The 18,540-nt window shown below is 42.8% G+C and overlaps 1 protein-coding gene across 1 annotated transcript in view; it reads left to right on the top strand.

The window, feature by feature from the left end:
* Positions 1-18,540, top strand: part of ptk7b (protein tyrosine kinase 7b) — a 202,039-nt gene that overhangs the window by 139,025 nt on the left and 44,474 nt on the right. The window contains exons 4-5 of the mRNA XM_020481357.2: positions 697-881; positions 3,016-3,163. Coding sequence (XP_020336946.1) covers positions 697-881; positions 3,016-3,163 — 333 coding nt within the window. The remainder of the gene's footprint in view (positions 1-696; positions 882-3,015; positions 3,164-18,540) is intronic.

Raw genomic sequence — 18,540 nt, 5'->3', positions numbered from 1 at the left:
AGATAGCATCATGAGGATGGAAAATGATGGAGATATATTGAAACACATCTCAAGGCATCAGTCAGGAAGTTAACGCTTGGTCGCAAATGGGTCTTCCAAATGGTAATGACCCCAAGCATACTTCCAAAGTTGTGGCAAATGGTTCAAGGACAACAAAGAGTGGCCATCACAAAGCCCTGACCTCAAACCTACAGAACATTTGTGGGCAGAACTGAAAAGGCGTGTGTGAGCAAGGAGGCCTACAACCCTGACTCAGTTACACCAGCTCTGTCAGGAGGAATGGGCCAAAATTCACCCAACTTATTGTGGGAAGCTTGTGGAAGGCTACCCCGAAACGTTTGACCAAAGTTAAACAATTTAAAGGCAATGCTACCAAATACTAATTGAGAGTGTATGTAAACGTCTGACCCACTGGGAATGTGATGAAATAAATAAAAGCTGAAATAATCATTCTCTCTACTATTATTGTGACATTTCACATTCTTAAAATAAAGTGGTGATCCTAACTGACCTAAGACAGGGGATTTCTATTAGGATTAAATTTCAGGAAATGTGAAAAACTGAGTATAAATGTACTTGGCTAAGGTGTATGTAAACTTCCGACTTCAACTGCATATTACAGTATGTGTATTGTAATATCCAACATGGATTTTTACTTTCCACTGAACTGCCTCCTCTATTCTCCTTCCCCCTCAGGCCTACGTGCCAGTGGTTTCGGGATGGGATGAGGTTGACAGAGAAGACCCATCAAATCAACAACAAAGAGCGCACCCTCACCTTCAAGAGCGCCAGCCCCGACGACAACGGCCTGTACTACTGCTGTGCCAAGAATGCAGCCGGCCATGTGTGCAGCAACGCCAATTTCACCCTCAACATCATAGGTATGTGTGGGTGGGGGATTTGGTCCAGCCAGAGGCAGCATCTACATGTGTGTGTGTGTGTGTGTGTGTGTGTGTGCGTGCGCGTGCATGCATCTTTTTTTATCTGCACGTTTATCCTGTGTGTGTTTTAGTATATGTGTGTGTGGGCTCTGCTTCTCAGTAAATGCCGCTTCATAATTTTGTTCCCTTTGTTGACATCGCACACACTTGGGCCACCTGGCAATTTGGCCCCATTACTGAGTTGCATTTTCTCGTTCCTACCTTTGCAGCATGGTATTCAAAAGAACCACACACACACACAGTGTGCCTGCTGCTCTGTTGAGCCAGGCAACAGTGTGACGTTAATAAAACAAAAGAAAAGGAATGGCGTGTTAGCATATTTTCCACTTTTCATAAATATTTTCACACCTGTCATGGTGTGTTTCGTCACCTGATAGGCCTGTTAGAGGCCTGGCGGCACTATGAGATTTGTTCTGCATGTGTAGCTGTGGACAGTTAGTGTGAAGAGAGAGCCTGTAATGTGATTACTACAGGGCCTACCGTTATGTAAGTTATGTAAGTAGCCACAGCCACTCTCTCACATGCACTATAAATCACACAAATCCACTTATTGTAAAGGTACTGTACATGTAAACATTAGCTTCCTCAGTTTATTCCCCGAAATTCCATTTAACTGGTATGTTAAATTTTTGGTGATTCTGTTCTATTTCAATAAGCACAATTTCACAGTGCGAGTCCCTGTATTTTTGTCCTGGTTTCTGTATACATTTTTGCTCATCACACAGTATGTGTGTATAGAAATGTGCCCCGGAGTACATCACCACACAAAATAGAGTACTCAGCACATCTATGGAAGGAACCTGATCTTCACTCCGATTAGCCACCTGCTCTGCTTACACACACGCATGCACGCATAGACACACCACACCGCACGCACATCAGATTAGTATGAATGAATAGTTGACAGACAGCTTTGGACAGGTCCCTAAGTACAGTATGGCCTGCTCACATTGTGGGTGGCACAAGTTCAAACCTAGGGTTCAAATAATGTTTGAAATCACGCTGGACTGAGCTTGCTTGTTGCAATGTAACCAATAACAAAATTCCCAAATGCCCAAACACTGTCCACCTGGCACTCTTAAGGCAGGCTTAAGCAAACATTTCAAATAGTATTTGAATCAAGGTCTGCCCCAGGTGTGTGCTGCTCTGCCCAGTTAGCGTTCAGCTTTGCTCTGTTTAGAACACGCTAATGGGGTTTCTGGCACCCACATCTCTTTATGGCTGTGAAATCTGAAGAGCCTTATCCATTAGACCTGGATTAGGGGCATTAGACACGAATGTCCAGAATCATATTTAAAGCGCTGCAGTCTGCACTTTCTGACCTAAGCTGTGGCTAGGTGTTTAGAGGTAAACCCTGTGACTCTGACACCTCACTGGGCACGCCAAGCCAGCTGCAGCCCGAAACAGGGCCTGGAGAGTGGGTGTGTTTGGCTGGCAGACAAGTTCTGGTGGTGGAGGAGGGGAGAGAGGATGCCCTGTTAGGCCCCGTTGTCTTGCAACACGATCCGCAGTCCCTAAACGAATGTTGTGCTAACTGACGTAAGACCATTAGGGCCTGATGGTAAAAACAGGGTTTAGAATCTGGGCCTGCCTTTAATTACAGTGTGACCATCAACTAATCAAAGAAGACATTCTGGAATCTTTCTAACAATTACAAGATTCATTTAATTTATCAAAGGACCTATTGGTATAGGGCGGAGAAGATAGGGGAGAATGGCCTGTGTGGTTCTTGGGATGTAGGGGGGGGTGCCCTGTCATGGTTTTGCCGTGAGCCTAGTTATGGAATGTGCTTACTGCCCTCATTACGTCTCCCTGGGCCAAGAGGTGTTGACATCCTGAACCTCCTGAAGGCCCCCTGCCTACCTCACACTGCTGTTAGCAACGTTGAGTAAAACCTGGTATGAAATGTGTGTATGTGCGTGTTTTGCATGTGTGAGTGTGGGTGTTTTGCATGTGTCTGTGATGCGTGTGCATCTGTGCGGCATGATTGTGCATGTATTGTGTGTGTTGTGTTTTTATGGACTGATGCCCACAGATGTAGTGATGTGTCTATCTCTCTGTCTCTTTCTCTCAGATAAGAGTTTCCCCCGGCCAGTAGTGACTCCAATGGACCAGGTTGTCCTGAAGAATGAGGAGGCTGTCTTCCACTGTCAGTTCACCGCTGTCCCAGAGCCCACTGTGGAGTGGTACTATGACGCTGAACTTCTCACCAACAAGTCCCGGTAGACACCCGTCCTCTAACCTCCTTTTTACCTTGTTTACGCCTTCTCCCTCCATTCCCCCTCCCTCTCCTCTACCTCTTCCTCCGTCTCTTCTTCCACCTCCTCTTCAAATAGCCCATTGTCCCAAGGCTATCTGTCCTCCTCTGTCTGTGTGGCGTATGTGTAACTGGAGTTCTTTGAGGCCCAGTGAGGTGGAACCCCGGTGAGGTGGAACCCCTGTGTTGGCGTCTATAGCTCTTTGTTTGTTATCACAGCTCAGGCCTTAATGAATTGGAAGGGTAATGTTGCATGCTAAGGAATGTTATTTCTGGAACTGTGCAGTGTAATGCAATTTTACAGTGTCTGCGTCCCAAACGGCACCCTATTGCTTCTATGTACTACTTTTAAACCAGGGGGCGCTGTGAGGGTTATTTAACATTCTCTTCAATGAGGTAGGGTTTCAGACGTTTTCGAAAGATGGACAGGGACTCCCCTGTCCTGACTTTAGGGCGAAGCTTGTTCCACCGTTGGTGTGCCAGGACAGAGAAGAGCTTTGACTGGGCTGAGCAGAAGCGTCCCTCCCGTAAGGGTGGGATGGCCAAGATGTTGTAGAGCATGAACCTACAGGAGCGGGTCACTGCTTTGATGTTTGCAGAGAATGACAGGGTGTTGTCCGGGGTCATGCCAAGGTACACCAGTAGTGAGCGCACAGGGTGCAGACACAGATTCTCTCCACGTCACCTGGTAGAAGCAACCTGCCAGGTAGGATGCAATCCAGGAGTGTGCAGAGCCTGATCCGCCCAACCCTGAGAGGGCGGAGAGGAGGATCTGATGGTTCACGGTGTCGAAGGCAGAGGATAGATCTAGGAGGATGAGAACATAGGACAGAGTCAGCTTTGGCAGAGCGGAGAGCCTCTGTGACATAGTGGAGAGCGGTCTCAGTTTAGTGAGCCGCCTTGAAGCTTGACTGGTTAGAGTCAAGAAAATTATGCTGAGTGAGATAACGAGAGAGACCGCATGCTCAAGTGTTTTGGAAAGAAAAGAAAAAAATAGTTTCTAGTCCATTGTTTTTTTTATGTCAGAGGGGTAGAGTGTTGGTTCCTTGAGGAGGCGAGCGCAGCCAGTTGTCAGGGATGAGTTGATGAGGAGAAGTGAAGAATGGGAGAAGGTCTCCAGAGATGGCCTGGAGAAGGGGGATTGGGTCGAGTAGGCAGGTTGTCGGGATTTGAAGGAGCTTTCAAAGGTTCCTCATCACTGGTGGCAAACCTGTAGTCTGGCTGACACCAAACTCGAAGTCCTCCGGACTTCAGAGTCTGGAAAGGCTGTTTTGATTTTGTCGGTACGATGCCGTGCTTTTTTACTGATTGGTTCTCCTCTGTGTCTTTCTCACTTAAATGGACAGCCCCAGAGCACTGCCCCCTTTCAAAACGACTGTTGAATTTTCAAATCGCCCCAGGAAAAATTCACATTTGAGAGAACTCACATTTTTGCGCGAATATTGCACCAACAAACAAATTCCTGTCCAAACCACTGTGTCACAACTCTCCCTCACTGTGTAACAGGTGAGTCACATCAGCCAGGCTAGTAAACCTGAGGCCTTGTGGATACAAACAGCCTGACAGAAGGTTTTATGTCAACCTGTAAGAATTTCACCAATTCATTTTACATCTACCATTCACCTCTCTGTGACGCTGTCCCAAATGGTTTTTTAGATCCACTTTACTGGTTTTTATTCAGTTATGTTTTATAAAAACATTTATATTTTGTTTTGATATTATTTCGTTTCAGGGTTAGGGTTAGGGACAGAAAGTAGCCTATGCAATGGAAGCTAGGAGCCATTTATTAGGGATGTTAAAAAAAACACTTTGGTCCTTGATTCAAATGTTTAAGATACAAGTACATCAGTCTGCGGACACCAAAACGATTCAAATGTAGCATGCATTGGTCAGAAAATCGATTTAAATGTTATGAATAGCCGGTTCACATTTTTTGGGGGGCTCATATTGTATTTTTTTTTACCTTTCGAAAATACCTCTTATTTTTTGACAACTGATTTGTCCTCTCTTTGAGTGTCGAACTGCATGTAACTGTGTTGACAGTCATTGATCTGCAAGTCATTTTGCATGCCGAATAACCTCAGGTAGAGGGCTGCGGGTCCCGACAGAGATCACTGCAGTGTGGTCAGCATTTTTCATGTTGCGGTTGTAAGTGGGCGGTCAGACAGACAAATTTGAGATGAAAATATTTTTGTTGTCCTGCAGATTATTCTGCCCTACCAAGTAAAAAGGCAGTAAATGCTCATAGCGTGGAACTGAAAAAAATGGCTTATATTTACCTTGGTTTTAGAGTAACTTTATGCAATTACTGCTAACATAACCCACATTTTCTCCAGAACACAATACAATAGAGGCAGGATACTTGTCCACATGATTAACCATGTATTTAATGTAGAAAAAATTATATTAACTCATTTTAGACCAAATGAGCAGTTACTGCCTTTTTGCTTCGTAGGGCTGTATTGGAAATGGTCGTTTTTCTGCTTTGTATGCATTATTCTACCTATTGTATTAAAAGCACATACAGTTGAAGTCAGAAGTTTACATACACCTTAGCCAAATACATTTAAACTCAGTTTTTCACAATTCCTGACATTTAATCCTAGTAAAAATTCCCTGTCTTAGGTCAGTTAGGATCACCACTTTATTTTAAGAGTGTGACATGTCAGAATAATAGTAGAGTGAATGATTTATTTCAGCTTTTATTTCTTTCATCACATTCCCAGTGGGTCAGAAGTTTACATACACTCAATTAGTATTTGGTAGCATTGCCTTTAAATTGTTTAACTTTGGTCAAACGTTTCGGGGTAGCCTTCCACAAGCTTCCCACAATAATTTGGGTGAATTTTGGCCCATTCCTCCTGACAGAGCTGGTGTAACTGAGTCAGGTTTGTAGGCCTCCTTGCTGCACACACTTTTTCAAGTCTGCCCACAATTTTCTATAGGATTGAGATCAGGGCTTTGTGATGGCCACTCTAATACCTTGACTTTGTTGTCCTTAAGCCATTTTGCCATAACTTTCGAAGTATGCTTTAACTTCCTAACTGATGTCTTGAGATGTTGCTTCAAAATATAAATTATTCTATCAACTAATTGATGTCAATTAGCTTATCAGAAGCTTCTAAAGCCATGACATAATTTTCTGGAATTTTCCAAGCTGTTTAAAGGCACAGTCAACTTAGTGTATGTAAACTTCTGACCCACTGGAATTGTGATACAATGAATTATGAGTGAAATAATCTGTCTGTAAACAATACTTGACAATACTCCAACCTCTCTTTTAAAAAGCATGTGAAAAAGGTAATTCAGATAACCAAATTCAAACTAGCTAATTTCCGATTTATACGAAATTGTTTGACTACAGAGTTAGCAAAACTGTACTTCAAATCTATGATACTCCCCCAATAAACATACTGCTTGACTAGTTGGGCCCAAGCTTGCTGTACAACATTAAAACCTATTCAGTCTGTCTACAAACAGGCTCTCAAAGTGCTTGATAGGAAGCCCAATAGTCAACATCACTGTTATATCCTCAGAAAACATGAGCTCCCGAGTTGGGAAAATCTTGTGCAATACACCGACGCATGTCTTGTATTCAAGATCCTAAATGGCCTGGCTCCCCCTCCACTCAGTATTTTTGTTAAACAGAAAACCCAAACATATGGCAGCAGATCCACAAGGTCTGCCATGAGAGGTGACTGTATAGTTCCCTTAAGGAAAAGCACCTTTAGTAAATTAGAGCTTCCCATGTCTGGAATACACTGCCATCAGACACACACAACTGCACCACCAATCACACTTTCACAAAATGTATGAATACATGGCTAAAGAAAGGTCAATCAGATTTGTAATCATAATCCCTAGCTGTGTATTGCCGCTTTCCAGGTTGTCTGTTGTCTGTAGCTTGTGAGATGTGGAAACACTTTTGTTGCTTTTCCAAATTTTGTCTTGCTGCTTTTTGTTCTATGTTGCTCTGTCTGTATGCTACGTCTTGCTTGTCCTATGTTGCTCTGTCTGTATGCTATGTCTTGCTTGTCCTATGTTGCTCTGTCTGTATGCTATGACTTGCTTGTCCTATGTTGCTCTGTGTGTGCACACTACTCAATGATTGCATATTAATATTGCAATTGTTTTTAATAACCTGCTCAGGGACTGCGGTTGAAAATTAGCCGGCTGGCTAAAACAGGCACTTTTACTGAAACGTTGATTAATGTGCACTGTCCCTGTAAAAATCTAATAAACTCAAACTCAACTCAACATGTATGTGTAAATTCCCATGTAGCGCAAGTGGTGGGGTCAGCATGTAACATGGTGCAAGCGCGTGCCTGGTCTGGTTGAAATTACTTATACTTTTTCTTGGTGTTGTAGCCTGTCCTCATTTAACTTTTAGTTCTGCCATTTCAATTCCATCTTCCATAGGTTAAAGTACACTTCGGTTCAAAAGTTTGGGGTCACTTAGAAATGTCTGTGTTTTTGAAAGAAATGTCAATTTTTTTTGTCCACAAAAAAAACATCAACTTGATCAGAAATACAGTGTAGACATTGTTAATGCTGTAAATGACTATTGTAGCTGGAAACGGCAGATTTTTTTAATGGAATATCTACATAGGTATACAGAGGCCCATTATCAGCAACCATCACTTCTGTGTTCCAATGGCACATTGTGTTAGCTAATCCAAGTTTATCATTTTAAAAGGCTAATTGATCATTAGAAACCCCTTTTGCAATTATGTTAGCACAGCTGAAAACTTTTCTGCTGAGTTAAGAAGCAATAAGACTTTTATCTCCCTCACCAACTTCAAACATCTGCTATCTGTGCAGCTAACCGATCGCTGCAGCTGTACATAGTCTATCGGTAAATAGCCCACCCAATTTACCTACCTCATCCCCATACTGTTTATATTTATTTACTTTTCTGCTCTTTTGCACACCAGTATCTCTACCTGTACATGACCATCTGATCATTTATCACTCCAGTGTTAATCTGCAAAATTGTAATTATCTGCCTACCTCCTCATGCCTTTTGCACACAATGTATATAGACTCTCTTTTTTTTCTTTTTTTCTACTGTGTTATTGACTTGTTAATTGTTTACTCCATGTGTAACTCTGTGTTGTCTGTTCACACTGCTATGCTTTATCTTGGCCAGGTCGCAGTTGTAAATGAGAACTTGTTCTCAACTAGCCTACCTGGTTAACAAATAAAGGTGAAATAAAAAAACAAAAAACAACTGGCCTTCTTTAGACTAGTTGAGTATCTGGAGCATCAGCATTTGTGGGTTCAATTACAGGCTCAAAACGGCCAGAAACAAAGCACTTTCTTCTGAAACTTGTCAGTCTATTATTTTTCTGAGAAATTAAGGCTATTCCGTGCGAGAAATTGGCAAGAAACTCTTTCTATTCTGGCCCTAACCAGAATAGAAAGAGGTGTGGGAGGCCACGGTGCACAACTGAGCAAGAGGACAATTACATTAGAGTGTCTAGTTTGAGAAACAGACCCCTCACAGATCCTCAACTGGCAGCTTTATTAAATAGTACCTGCAAAACACCAGTCTCAACGTCAACTCCGGGATGCTGGCCTTCTAGGCAGAGTTGCAAAGAAAAAGCCCTTATCTCAGACTGGCCAATAAAAATAAAAGATTAAGATGGGCAAAAAAACACAGACACTGGACAAAGGAAGATTGGAAAAAAGTGTTATGGACAAATCTAAGTTTGCAGTGTTCAGATCACAAAGAAGAACATTTGTGAGACACAGAAAAAATGAAAAGATGCTGGAGAAGTGCTTGACCCCATCTGTCAAGCATGGTGGAGGTAATGTGATGGTTTGGGGTGCTTTGGTGGTGGTAAAGTGGGAGATTTGTACAGGGTAAAAGGGATATTGAAGAAGAAAGGCTATCATTCCATTTTGCAATGCATGCCCACTTATCCAAGATGGCCTAGCAGTCGGGCGTGTGTTCTTGTCTTTTCCCGTGTATACATCAATTTCTTCAGATATATTTTAATCTCACTTTCTATCTATGGACTGAATATACACTCCTGCAACCCGCCTCACCCAATGTGGTACGGATCTGCTATTTTTATACTTTAGAACCAGAACCCCCTTCAGAAGCTAGCTAGTTAACTAGCTACTAGCTAATAGTCAGTTAGCCACTACTAGCCGTCCTCGCCGTTAACTCGGACATTAGCCAGCCTCAACCCGGTCAATTCCTGTCAGTCTGCACAGCGCGTTATCAACCCAGAGCATATTGGACTGCTTTTTCTATATCACATCTCCGGATTCCGACTGCAAGCACTGAACCTTTACACCGGATCATCGCAGCTAGCTAGCTGCTATCCGAGTGGCTACTCCTCACTAACGTCTCTGTTCTGAAGCAAGCACTAGTTAGCCTGGAGCTAGCCTCAAGCTAGGCCCATCTCCCAGCTAGCCAAAAACATCCACCAGCCAATTATTGGGCTACAATACCTCTTTTGCCAATTGGCCTGGACCCTTTACTGCCGACACGGAGCCCCGCCGATCCATCACGACTGGTCTGCCGACGTAACTGTCCGAGGTGGTTTCAACAGGCTCTTCCGCTGCAACGTCAATGGATGCCCATCAGCTAGCCTTGGCCCGCTAGCTGTCTGAATCGCCGTGTCTCCAGCTCGCCTAGCGTTGCAGCGACTACAGAATTGGCTCCCTGACTCATCTAGTGCTACTTATTGGAACCTATGATCACTCGGCTACACATGACTCTCCCTAATGTCAAAATGCTTTGTCTATTGCTGTTTTGGTTAGTGACTATTATCATATTTCACTGTAGAGCCCCTAGCCCTGCCCAATATGCCTTAGATAGCCCTTTTGTTCCACTCCCCAAACATGCAATGACCTCACCTGGCTTAACTGGTGACTCTTGAGACAAAACCGCTCTCATCGTCACTCAATGCCTAGGTTTACCTCCACTGTACTCACATCCTACCATACCTTGTCTGTACATTATGCCTTGAATCTATTTTTCCGCGCCCAGAAATCTGCTCCTTTTACTCTCTGTTCCGAACGCACTAGACGACCAGTTCTTATAGCCTTTAGCCGTACTCTTATCCTACTTCTCCTCTGTTCGTCTGGTGATGTAGAGGTTAACCCAGGCCCTGCAGCCCCCAGCACCACTCCCATTCTCCAGGGGCTCTCATTTGTTGACTTCTGTAACTGTAAAAGCCTTGGTTTCATGCATGTTAACATTAGAATCCTCCTCCCTGCTTTCCACCTGGCTACCCCTACCCCGGCCAACAGCTCAGCACCCCCTGCAGCAACTTGCCCAAGCCCCCCACTGCTTCTCCTTCACCCAAATCCAGACAGCTGATGTTCTGAAAGAACTGCAAAATCTGGATCCCTACAAATCAGCTGGGCAATCTGTACCCTCTCTTTCTAAAATTATCAGCCGAAATTGTTGCCACCCCTATTACTAGGCTGTTCAACCTCTCTTTCGTATCGTCTGAGATCCCCAAAGATTGGAAAGTGGCCGTGGTCATCACTCTCTTCAAAGGGGGAGACACTCTAGACCCAAACTGTTATAGACCTATATCTTTCCTGCCCTGCCTTTCTAAAATCTTCGACAGCCAAATTAACAAACAGATCACCAACCATTTCGAATCCCACCGTACCTTCTCCACTATGCAATCTGGTTTCTGAGCTGGTCATGGGTGCACCTCAGTCACGCTCAAGGTCCTAAACGATATCCTAACCGCCATCGATAAGAGACAGTACTGTGCAGCCGTCTTCATCGACCTGGCCAAGGCTTTCGACTCTGTCAATCATCTCATTCTTATCGGCAGACTCAATAGCCTTGGTGATTCTCTGATCCACCTCTACGCAGACGACACCATTCTGTAGAACTCTGGCCCTTCTTTTTATTAGCTTTTAAATGCTAATAAAACTAAATGCATGCTCTTCAACCGATTGTTGCCTGCACCCGCCCACCCGACTAGCATCACTACTCTGGACTGTTCTGACTTAGTGTATGTGGACAACTACAAATACCTAGGTGTCTGGTTAGACTGTAAACTCTCCTTCCAGACTCACATCAAGCATCTCCAATCCAAAATTAAATCTAGAATCAGCTTCCTATTTCGCAACAAAGCCTCCTTCACTCATGCTGCCAAACATACCCTCGTAAAACTGACTGTTCTACCAATCCTTGACTTCAGCGATGTCATTTACAAAGTAGCCTCCAACACTCTACTCAGCAAACTGGATGTAGTCTATCTCGTTGGCTGGCCCTCACTTCATATTCGTCGCCAAACCCACTGGCTCCAGGTCATCTATTAGTCTTTGCTAGGTAAAGCCCCACCTTATCTCAATTCACTGGTCACCATAACAACACCCACCCATAGCAGGTGCTCCAGCAGGTATATCTCACTGGTCATCCCCAAAGCCAACACTTCCTTTGGCTGCCTTTCCTTCCAGTTCTCTGCTGCCAATGACTGGAGTGAATTGCAAAATCACTGAAGCTGGAGTCTTATATCTCCCTCTCTAACTTTAAGCATCAGCTGTCAGAGCAGCTTACTGATCACTGCACCTTTACACAGCCAATCTGTAAATATCACACCCAACTACCTCATCCCCATATTGTTATTTATCCTCTTGCTCATTTGCACCCCGTTATCTCTACTTGCACATCATCATCTGCACATTTATCACTGCAGTGTTAATGCTAGCCAGGTCGCAGTTGTAAATGAGAACTTGTTCTCAACTGGCCTACCTGGTTAAATAAAATAAACTAAAATAAGCCCTGTGGACGGCGCTTAATTGGAGCCTATTTCCTCCTACAACCGGACAATGACCCAAAGCACAGCTCCAAACTATGCAATAATTATTTAGGGAAGAAGAGGTCAGCTGGTATTCTGTCTATAATGGAGTGGCCAGCACAGTCACCGGATCTCAACCCTATTAACTTCTCGACGCTACCCATCCCTTAAGCGGAATAATTGTCATCAGCAACCCCTGAATAGCATAGCGCCTCAGTTAAATAATATTACTAAAAATATTCATATTCATGAAATCGCAAGTGCAATATTGCAAAACACAGCTTAGCCTTTTGTTAATCCACCTGTCGTCTCAGATTTTGAAATTATGATTTACAGAGAAAGCAATCCAAGCATTTGTGTAAGTTTATCGATTGCAAGACAAAACATTAAGTACACTTAGCATCAGGTAGCTTGGTCACGAAAATCAGAAAAGCAATCCAATTAATTGTTTACCTTTGATGACCTTCAGATGTTTTCACTCACGATACACAACAAATGTTCCTTTTGTTCCATAAAGATTATTTTTATATCCAAAATACCTCCGTTTGTTTGGCACATTATGTTCAGAAATCCACGACAACGCAGACAAATTCCAAATAATACCCGTAATGTCCAAAGAAACATGTCAAATGCTTTTTATAATCAATCCTCAGGTTGTTTTTAAAATATATAATCGATAATATATCAACTGCAAATGTCTTTCACAGTAGGAGAGGGAAAAGCAATACCTATCCAAACTCTGTTGCGCGATCAAAACTCATGTGACCACTTGACACGATGTTATCGTTCTGGCTCATTTTTCAAAATAAAAACCTGAAACTATGTCTGAAGACTGTTGACATCTTGAGGAAGCGATAGGAAAAGGAATCTGGTTGATATCCCTTTAAATGGAGCAATGGGAGGCTATGAAACATGGAGTTTTCAAAATAGAAGTCACCTCCTGGTTTGATTTTTCTCAGGGTTTCGCCTGCAATATCAGTTCTGTTATACTCACAGACAATATTTTGACAGTTTTGGAAACTTTAGAGTGTTTTCTATCATCTGTCAATTATATGCATATTCTAGCATCTGGTCCTGAGAAATAGGCCGTTTACTTTGGGAACATTATTTTTCCAAACATAAAAATAGTGCCCCCTAGCTTCAAGAGGTTAAGCTGTTTTGGGAGCAGCTTGACCGTATGGTACGTAAAAAGTGCCCATAAAGCCAATCCAACTTGTGGGAGTTGCTTCAGGAAGCATGGGATGAAATCTCTTCAGATTACCTTGACAAATTGACAACTAGAATGCCGGAGGTCTGCAAGGCTGTAATTGCTGCAAATGGAGGATTCTTTGACGAAAGCAGTTTGAAGGACACAATTATTATTTAAATAAAAAATCATAATTTATAACCTTGTCAACGTCTTTACTACAAATCCTATTCATTTTGCAACTAATTTCATGTATGTTTTCATAGAAAACAAGGACGTTTCTAAGTGACCCCAAACGGTAGTGTAGATGTCTCCTAATAACTTGCCACATGGCTCTAGCTCTATGATTGTAGCCTTTGATGACTCGTGATTGGACGACAACAACAACAAGCTACATGCACCACTCTTGTGAAAAGCAAGAGCAGCAGCAGCATAAATGATACAATTTTCTCTCTCCGCGGGGGAAGCACGATGAAGACCATCTTAATTGTGAATTCCAGTGGTGGAAAAAGTACCCAATTTTTATACTTGTGTGAAAGTAAAGAATGTCGGTCTGTGACTATAATTAAATGTGAAGACTGTTATTTTATCAAATCAATTCTCTATGTGTAATTATTATTGTGAAGGATCAGCTTGTCAACTTTAATTAACTAGGAAGTCGGGGCACCACGGAAAATGTTTATAGAGTCTCTATTTCCCGAATCAACTCTACAGATATTTTCATATCTTATCGATTAATCTTCTATTAATGTGTCATTATTACCTCATCAGTTCTCATTACTGAACGTCGCAAACCCTTGGATATCTGCACGAACCCTAATCTCCAAAATGAATCAGCGATATACAAATTGCCCTCATTTTTATTTACTAACTAAGTAAACAAATCACAGAAATACATAAGCAAACAATATAGTTATTGGTTACTAACACCAATGCATTGATAAGTCCCTAGTGGGCTAAACCAGTATTATGGCTTGGTAGACAATGGAAGGGGTGATAATGGAAGGTGTGGAGACAGATAAAAGCGGGAATGACAAAATGGATTCACTACACACAGTTGATAATTATAGTCATTGGAATGCTAATCCTTTGCACATGAACGGCCGCTCATTCGGAAATTATTGGAATGTATATATTTACGCCCGTATGTTGTCGTTGTCTTCTCTGTTGGAATCGCCAGTCCGTCTGCTGGAGAGTCAGTTCATCAGAGAGTCTAGGGTTAACATCCCTAGAAGTTACAATGTCTTTCGGAGTTGTTGCTTTCTCTGCTGCTCTGGATAGTGTCTGTTGTTATGGATACATCAGGCGTACAGATGGTTGTTGCATAGAATGGATGCTTCCGCGGTTGTCGGTATTCTCGTACTAGATTTACGTAATTTCCAGCTGCAGACTAGTAATTCTAAGTCTAGCGTTTGCTCTTATTCTGTAGTGATCGATAGTCTCAGAGTTTCACAATTTCCAGCCGGGTAGCCAACACTACACGCTGTCTGGTCTCCTGGGTCTATACAGTTGTAGTTCTTAACCATTTCAACATGTAGCGTCAGATCGATATTTTCTGTTTTGATGGCCCATAGAATTGTAGCCGTTCCCAAGTGGGGACTCCATACCGGCATTCTCTGACTTAATGTACATTTTGTAGGAAGTGGGTTTTATACTGTGGAAGAAGGGGCGGTTCTATAACGCCTAATGTGATGTCCGTGCCCACGGGGGTGTGACCACTGACTAGTAAACTGTATATGAAAATACATGCTCTCATATTTTCACAAATAGTTTAATATGTAATCATATATTTTACACAACCATCAGATGTAAACCCCATAATTGGAAGGTGTACACAACCAGAGATACAGTAATGTGGGTCTCCTCTCTTTCATGAGGTCACCAAATGAAACAACTTTGACAGGATTGTTCTTTAAATACCCCTGGACCATTCCCACATTCTCAAAAAACATGGGAGGAGATCCTGGACGGAAAGGGACCCTGGACGCAGGCCGGGGAGCTAAGGCGGAGAGGCGGCGATATGAGGAGGCAAGTCAGCGAATGACTTGTGGTGTCTCGAGTGAGCATTCACAGGCTGGTGTGCTCTGTGCCAGCGTCCCGCATTTGCCGGGTGGAAGTGGGCATCCAGCCAGAACGGGTTGTGCCAGCTCTGCGCTCGAGACCGCCAGTGCACCTTCACGGCCCAGTGTATCCGATGCCCACCCACGCACCAGGCCTCCTGTGTGTCTCTCCAGCCCGGTGAATCATGTGCCTGCTTCAAGGACCAGGCCTCCCGTTTGTCTCCCCAGCCTGGTGAGTCCTGTGCCTGCACCCAGGAAGAAGCCTCCAGTGATGAACCATGGCACGAAGCCTCCAGTGATGATCCATGGCACGAAGCCTCCAGTGATGATCCATGGCACAAAGCCTCCAGTGATGATCCATGGCACGAAGCCTCCAGTGAGGAGTCATGGCACGAAGCCTCCTGCGACATCCTCCAGTCCGGTGTCTCCAGCGACATCCTTCAGTCCGGAGCCTCGAGTGACGTTCTTCAGTCCGGAGCCTTCAGCGACGGCCTCCAGTCCAGAGCCTCCAGCGACGGCCTCCAGTCCGGAGCCTCCAGCGAGGGTGCCCAGTCCGGGGCACTCCCTTCGGGGTGGGTAGTTAACTTTGTTTGTGGCACTTAGCCCTGTAAGCTTCACGGTTGTTTCTTTCGTTTGTTGTTTTGTTGGCAACATTTTAAAATAAAAGTAAATGTACGCTCACCACGCTGCACTTTGGTCCACTTCTTTTGACGGCCGTAACAGTAACCTGATCCTTCATATTGTCACAGGAGAGTTATGACAATACCACCTTAATAGAAAATTACTCAAGTAAAAGTGAATGTCACCCAGTAAAATACTACTTGAGTAAAAGTAAATAGGTATTTGGTTTTAAATATAATTAAGTATCAAAAGTAAATGTAATTGCTAGAATGTACTTAAGTATCAAAAGTAAAAGTGTAAATATCAATAATTTACATGAAATGTTATGGTTTTTTCTTATTATTTTTATGGGGGGAAATGTCTATTTAAACGTCATGAATAATTGTCCATTTGTCACATCCCTAACACACATATACACACACACACACACACACAGAGAAGTCAGCTCAGACATATCCAGAGAGGCCCAGCTCAAGAGATCCATCAGCAGCAGATTTTTATTTATAATAGAATCGTATTGCATTGAACTGAATTGCATTGATTCGTTCTCTAATCATACCGAATTTCACCGATTGGTTTCAAACTAAAACGAACTGTATCGTTCCTGTATCGTATCGATGCCCATGTATCTAGATATGTATTGAATAGTCTTGAAAGGGAAAGACGCCCATCCCTACCATTTATGTGTTGTATAGTTTTTGTGTTTTTTGGCACTTGCCTCTGTAGGGGAGTAATTCATAAGGTGATGGGTCAGGTCATAGTTTCGGTTAGGTTTAACGGTTGACACAGTGAGATGATGTAGATACATGAACAGGAATAGTTCAGAAGGCTAAACTTCTACACTTATTTGGTCCGGTAGCCACCACGTTGAAGCAGCGTAAAGTGCACATGCGTAGATAATCTTGTTTGACTGTGAGAGAGCAAGGTCTTGTATCATGTTCATCTCAATGGGCGCATTCGAGTGGATCACTTTTGGTCGGTGACCAACATTTTCAAACATTTTCAAACATTTTCATTTTCAAACATTTTCCTACTTGCCACTGAGCTTATAAATTAACTTGAGACAGCATCCAGAAACATGACAGGATGAATATAAAAAAAATGATTATCTTCCACTGTGAGTGATGAAGAAAAATCAGCCTCTAAGACAATTACTTGAATAATTAAATGTAGGTTTTGTGAACAAAGGTGATGACTAAAGTGTCTTGTTTGGAATTTTCTTATTCTACTTCTCTATGGGACCATCTATGGGAATTGTCTTACTGTCCCAGACTTAAACTGCAATACCGAAAGTGCTGTATGGGTACAGTGGAAAGCGTGCTTCTAGACCGGAACCTTGGGGCCTGGGACTTGCGCCCATTGTCGACTGCATGAACTTTACAAAAATCATGTGATCTAAGGTCATGACTGCAAGTTTCTGCAGTTGCTCTTCACCAACTTCATCTTGCAGCCATCAACCGGCATTGCGGGAGGCTCTATTGTCAACCAATCATTAGTTGTTTTTTTTGTTTGACCCACACAAATGTGACCCAAGACATGACTAAAACAGGAACCAATTTACCACGATGTATTTGTGTACAGTGGATGGATATACACAAATAAATGTGATATTTGAGTCTCTCTCTCACTTATTGATTGTACAATGTACACATAATATTATATTATGATTTCAGTTTGAATGTGTGAAATGGGGGTGTGATACATGTTAATTTCGGCATCATAATGAAAACCTTTTTTATAAACAATGGCAACACTGACATGTTGATCTTGGCCTTGCTGTTGGAAAACCACATTGGTGTCCCGACTTTCCGTTGTCGCAGATGCACCTCCCCCGATTTCACTCCTTGACTTTCTTCTGCAGTCGGTTGCTTTAACCATACCATTCAAACACACCCAATATCTGTGGTTCTGATTTGATTTGGAGTCTACCTTTTGAATTATAAAGTCAATTTCAATAGGACCTGCCAGATTTAGAAGCTTGAAAACCCCATTCGAAAAAAAAGTTTGAAAACCACATTCAATATTTGCACTAAAACTGAACATAATTCGGGATGTTTTTTATTTATTTATTTATTTCAGTTAGTTTTGGAGTCAAAGATAGTAGTTGCAGTGTACTTTTACGTTTTCATAATTTATCAGACGCTCTTAGAGCGACTTACAGTTGGTGCATTCATCTTAAGATAGCTTGGTGGGACAACCACATATTTCAGTCATAGTAAATACATTGTTCCTCAGTGAAGTAGCTATCAGCAGTCAGAGCTAGTAAGGGGGGGGGGGGGGTTAAGTGCAAGTGTTAGTTCACAAAAGGCTTTTTTGAGAGGGGGGGGGGTGCTGTGAGATTATTTAAAGTACTATTTGAAGAGGTGTGGTTTCAGATGTTTTCTGAAGATGGGCAGGGACTCTGCTTTCCTAGTTTCAGGAGGAATCTGGTTCCACCGTTGGGGTGCCAGGACAGAGAAGAGCTTTGACTGGTCTGAATGGGAGGTGCCCTCCCTTAGGGGTGGGAGGGCCAAGAGACCAGAGGTGGCAGAATGGTCTGTTGATATAGTTGTCTCTTAGTATAGTTGTAGTTTTTCAAACGTGTTTGTAAATTATTTTATTTGAGTTTGCTAAAAAAAAAAGATATAATCTTTGTTACTTTGTTTTATATCCAATTGGTAGTTACAGTCTTGTCCCAATCGCTGCAACCCTGTCA

Source organism: Oncorhynchus kisutch, linkage group LG4 (assembly GCF_002021735.2).
Source record: "Oncorhynchus kisutch isolate 150728-3 linkage group LG4, Okis_V2, whole genome shotgun sequence".
Taxonomy (NCBI): Eukaryota; Metazoa; Chordata; class Actinopteri; order Salmoniformes; family Salmonidae; genus Oncorhynchus; species Oncorhynchus kisutch.
Note: the sequence above shows the minus strand (reverse complement) of the source record. Positions and strands in the feature narration are given on the sequence as shown.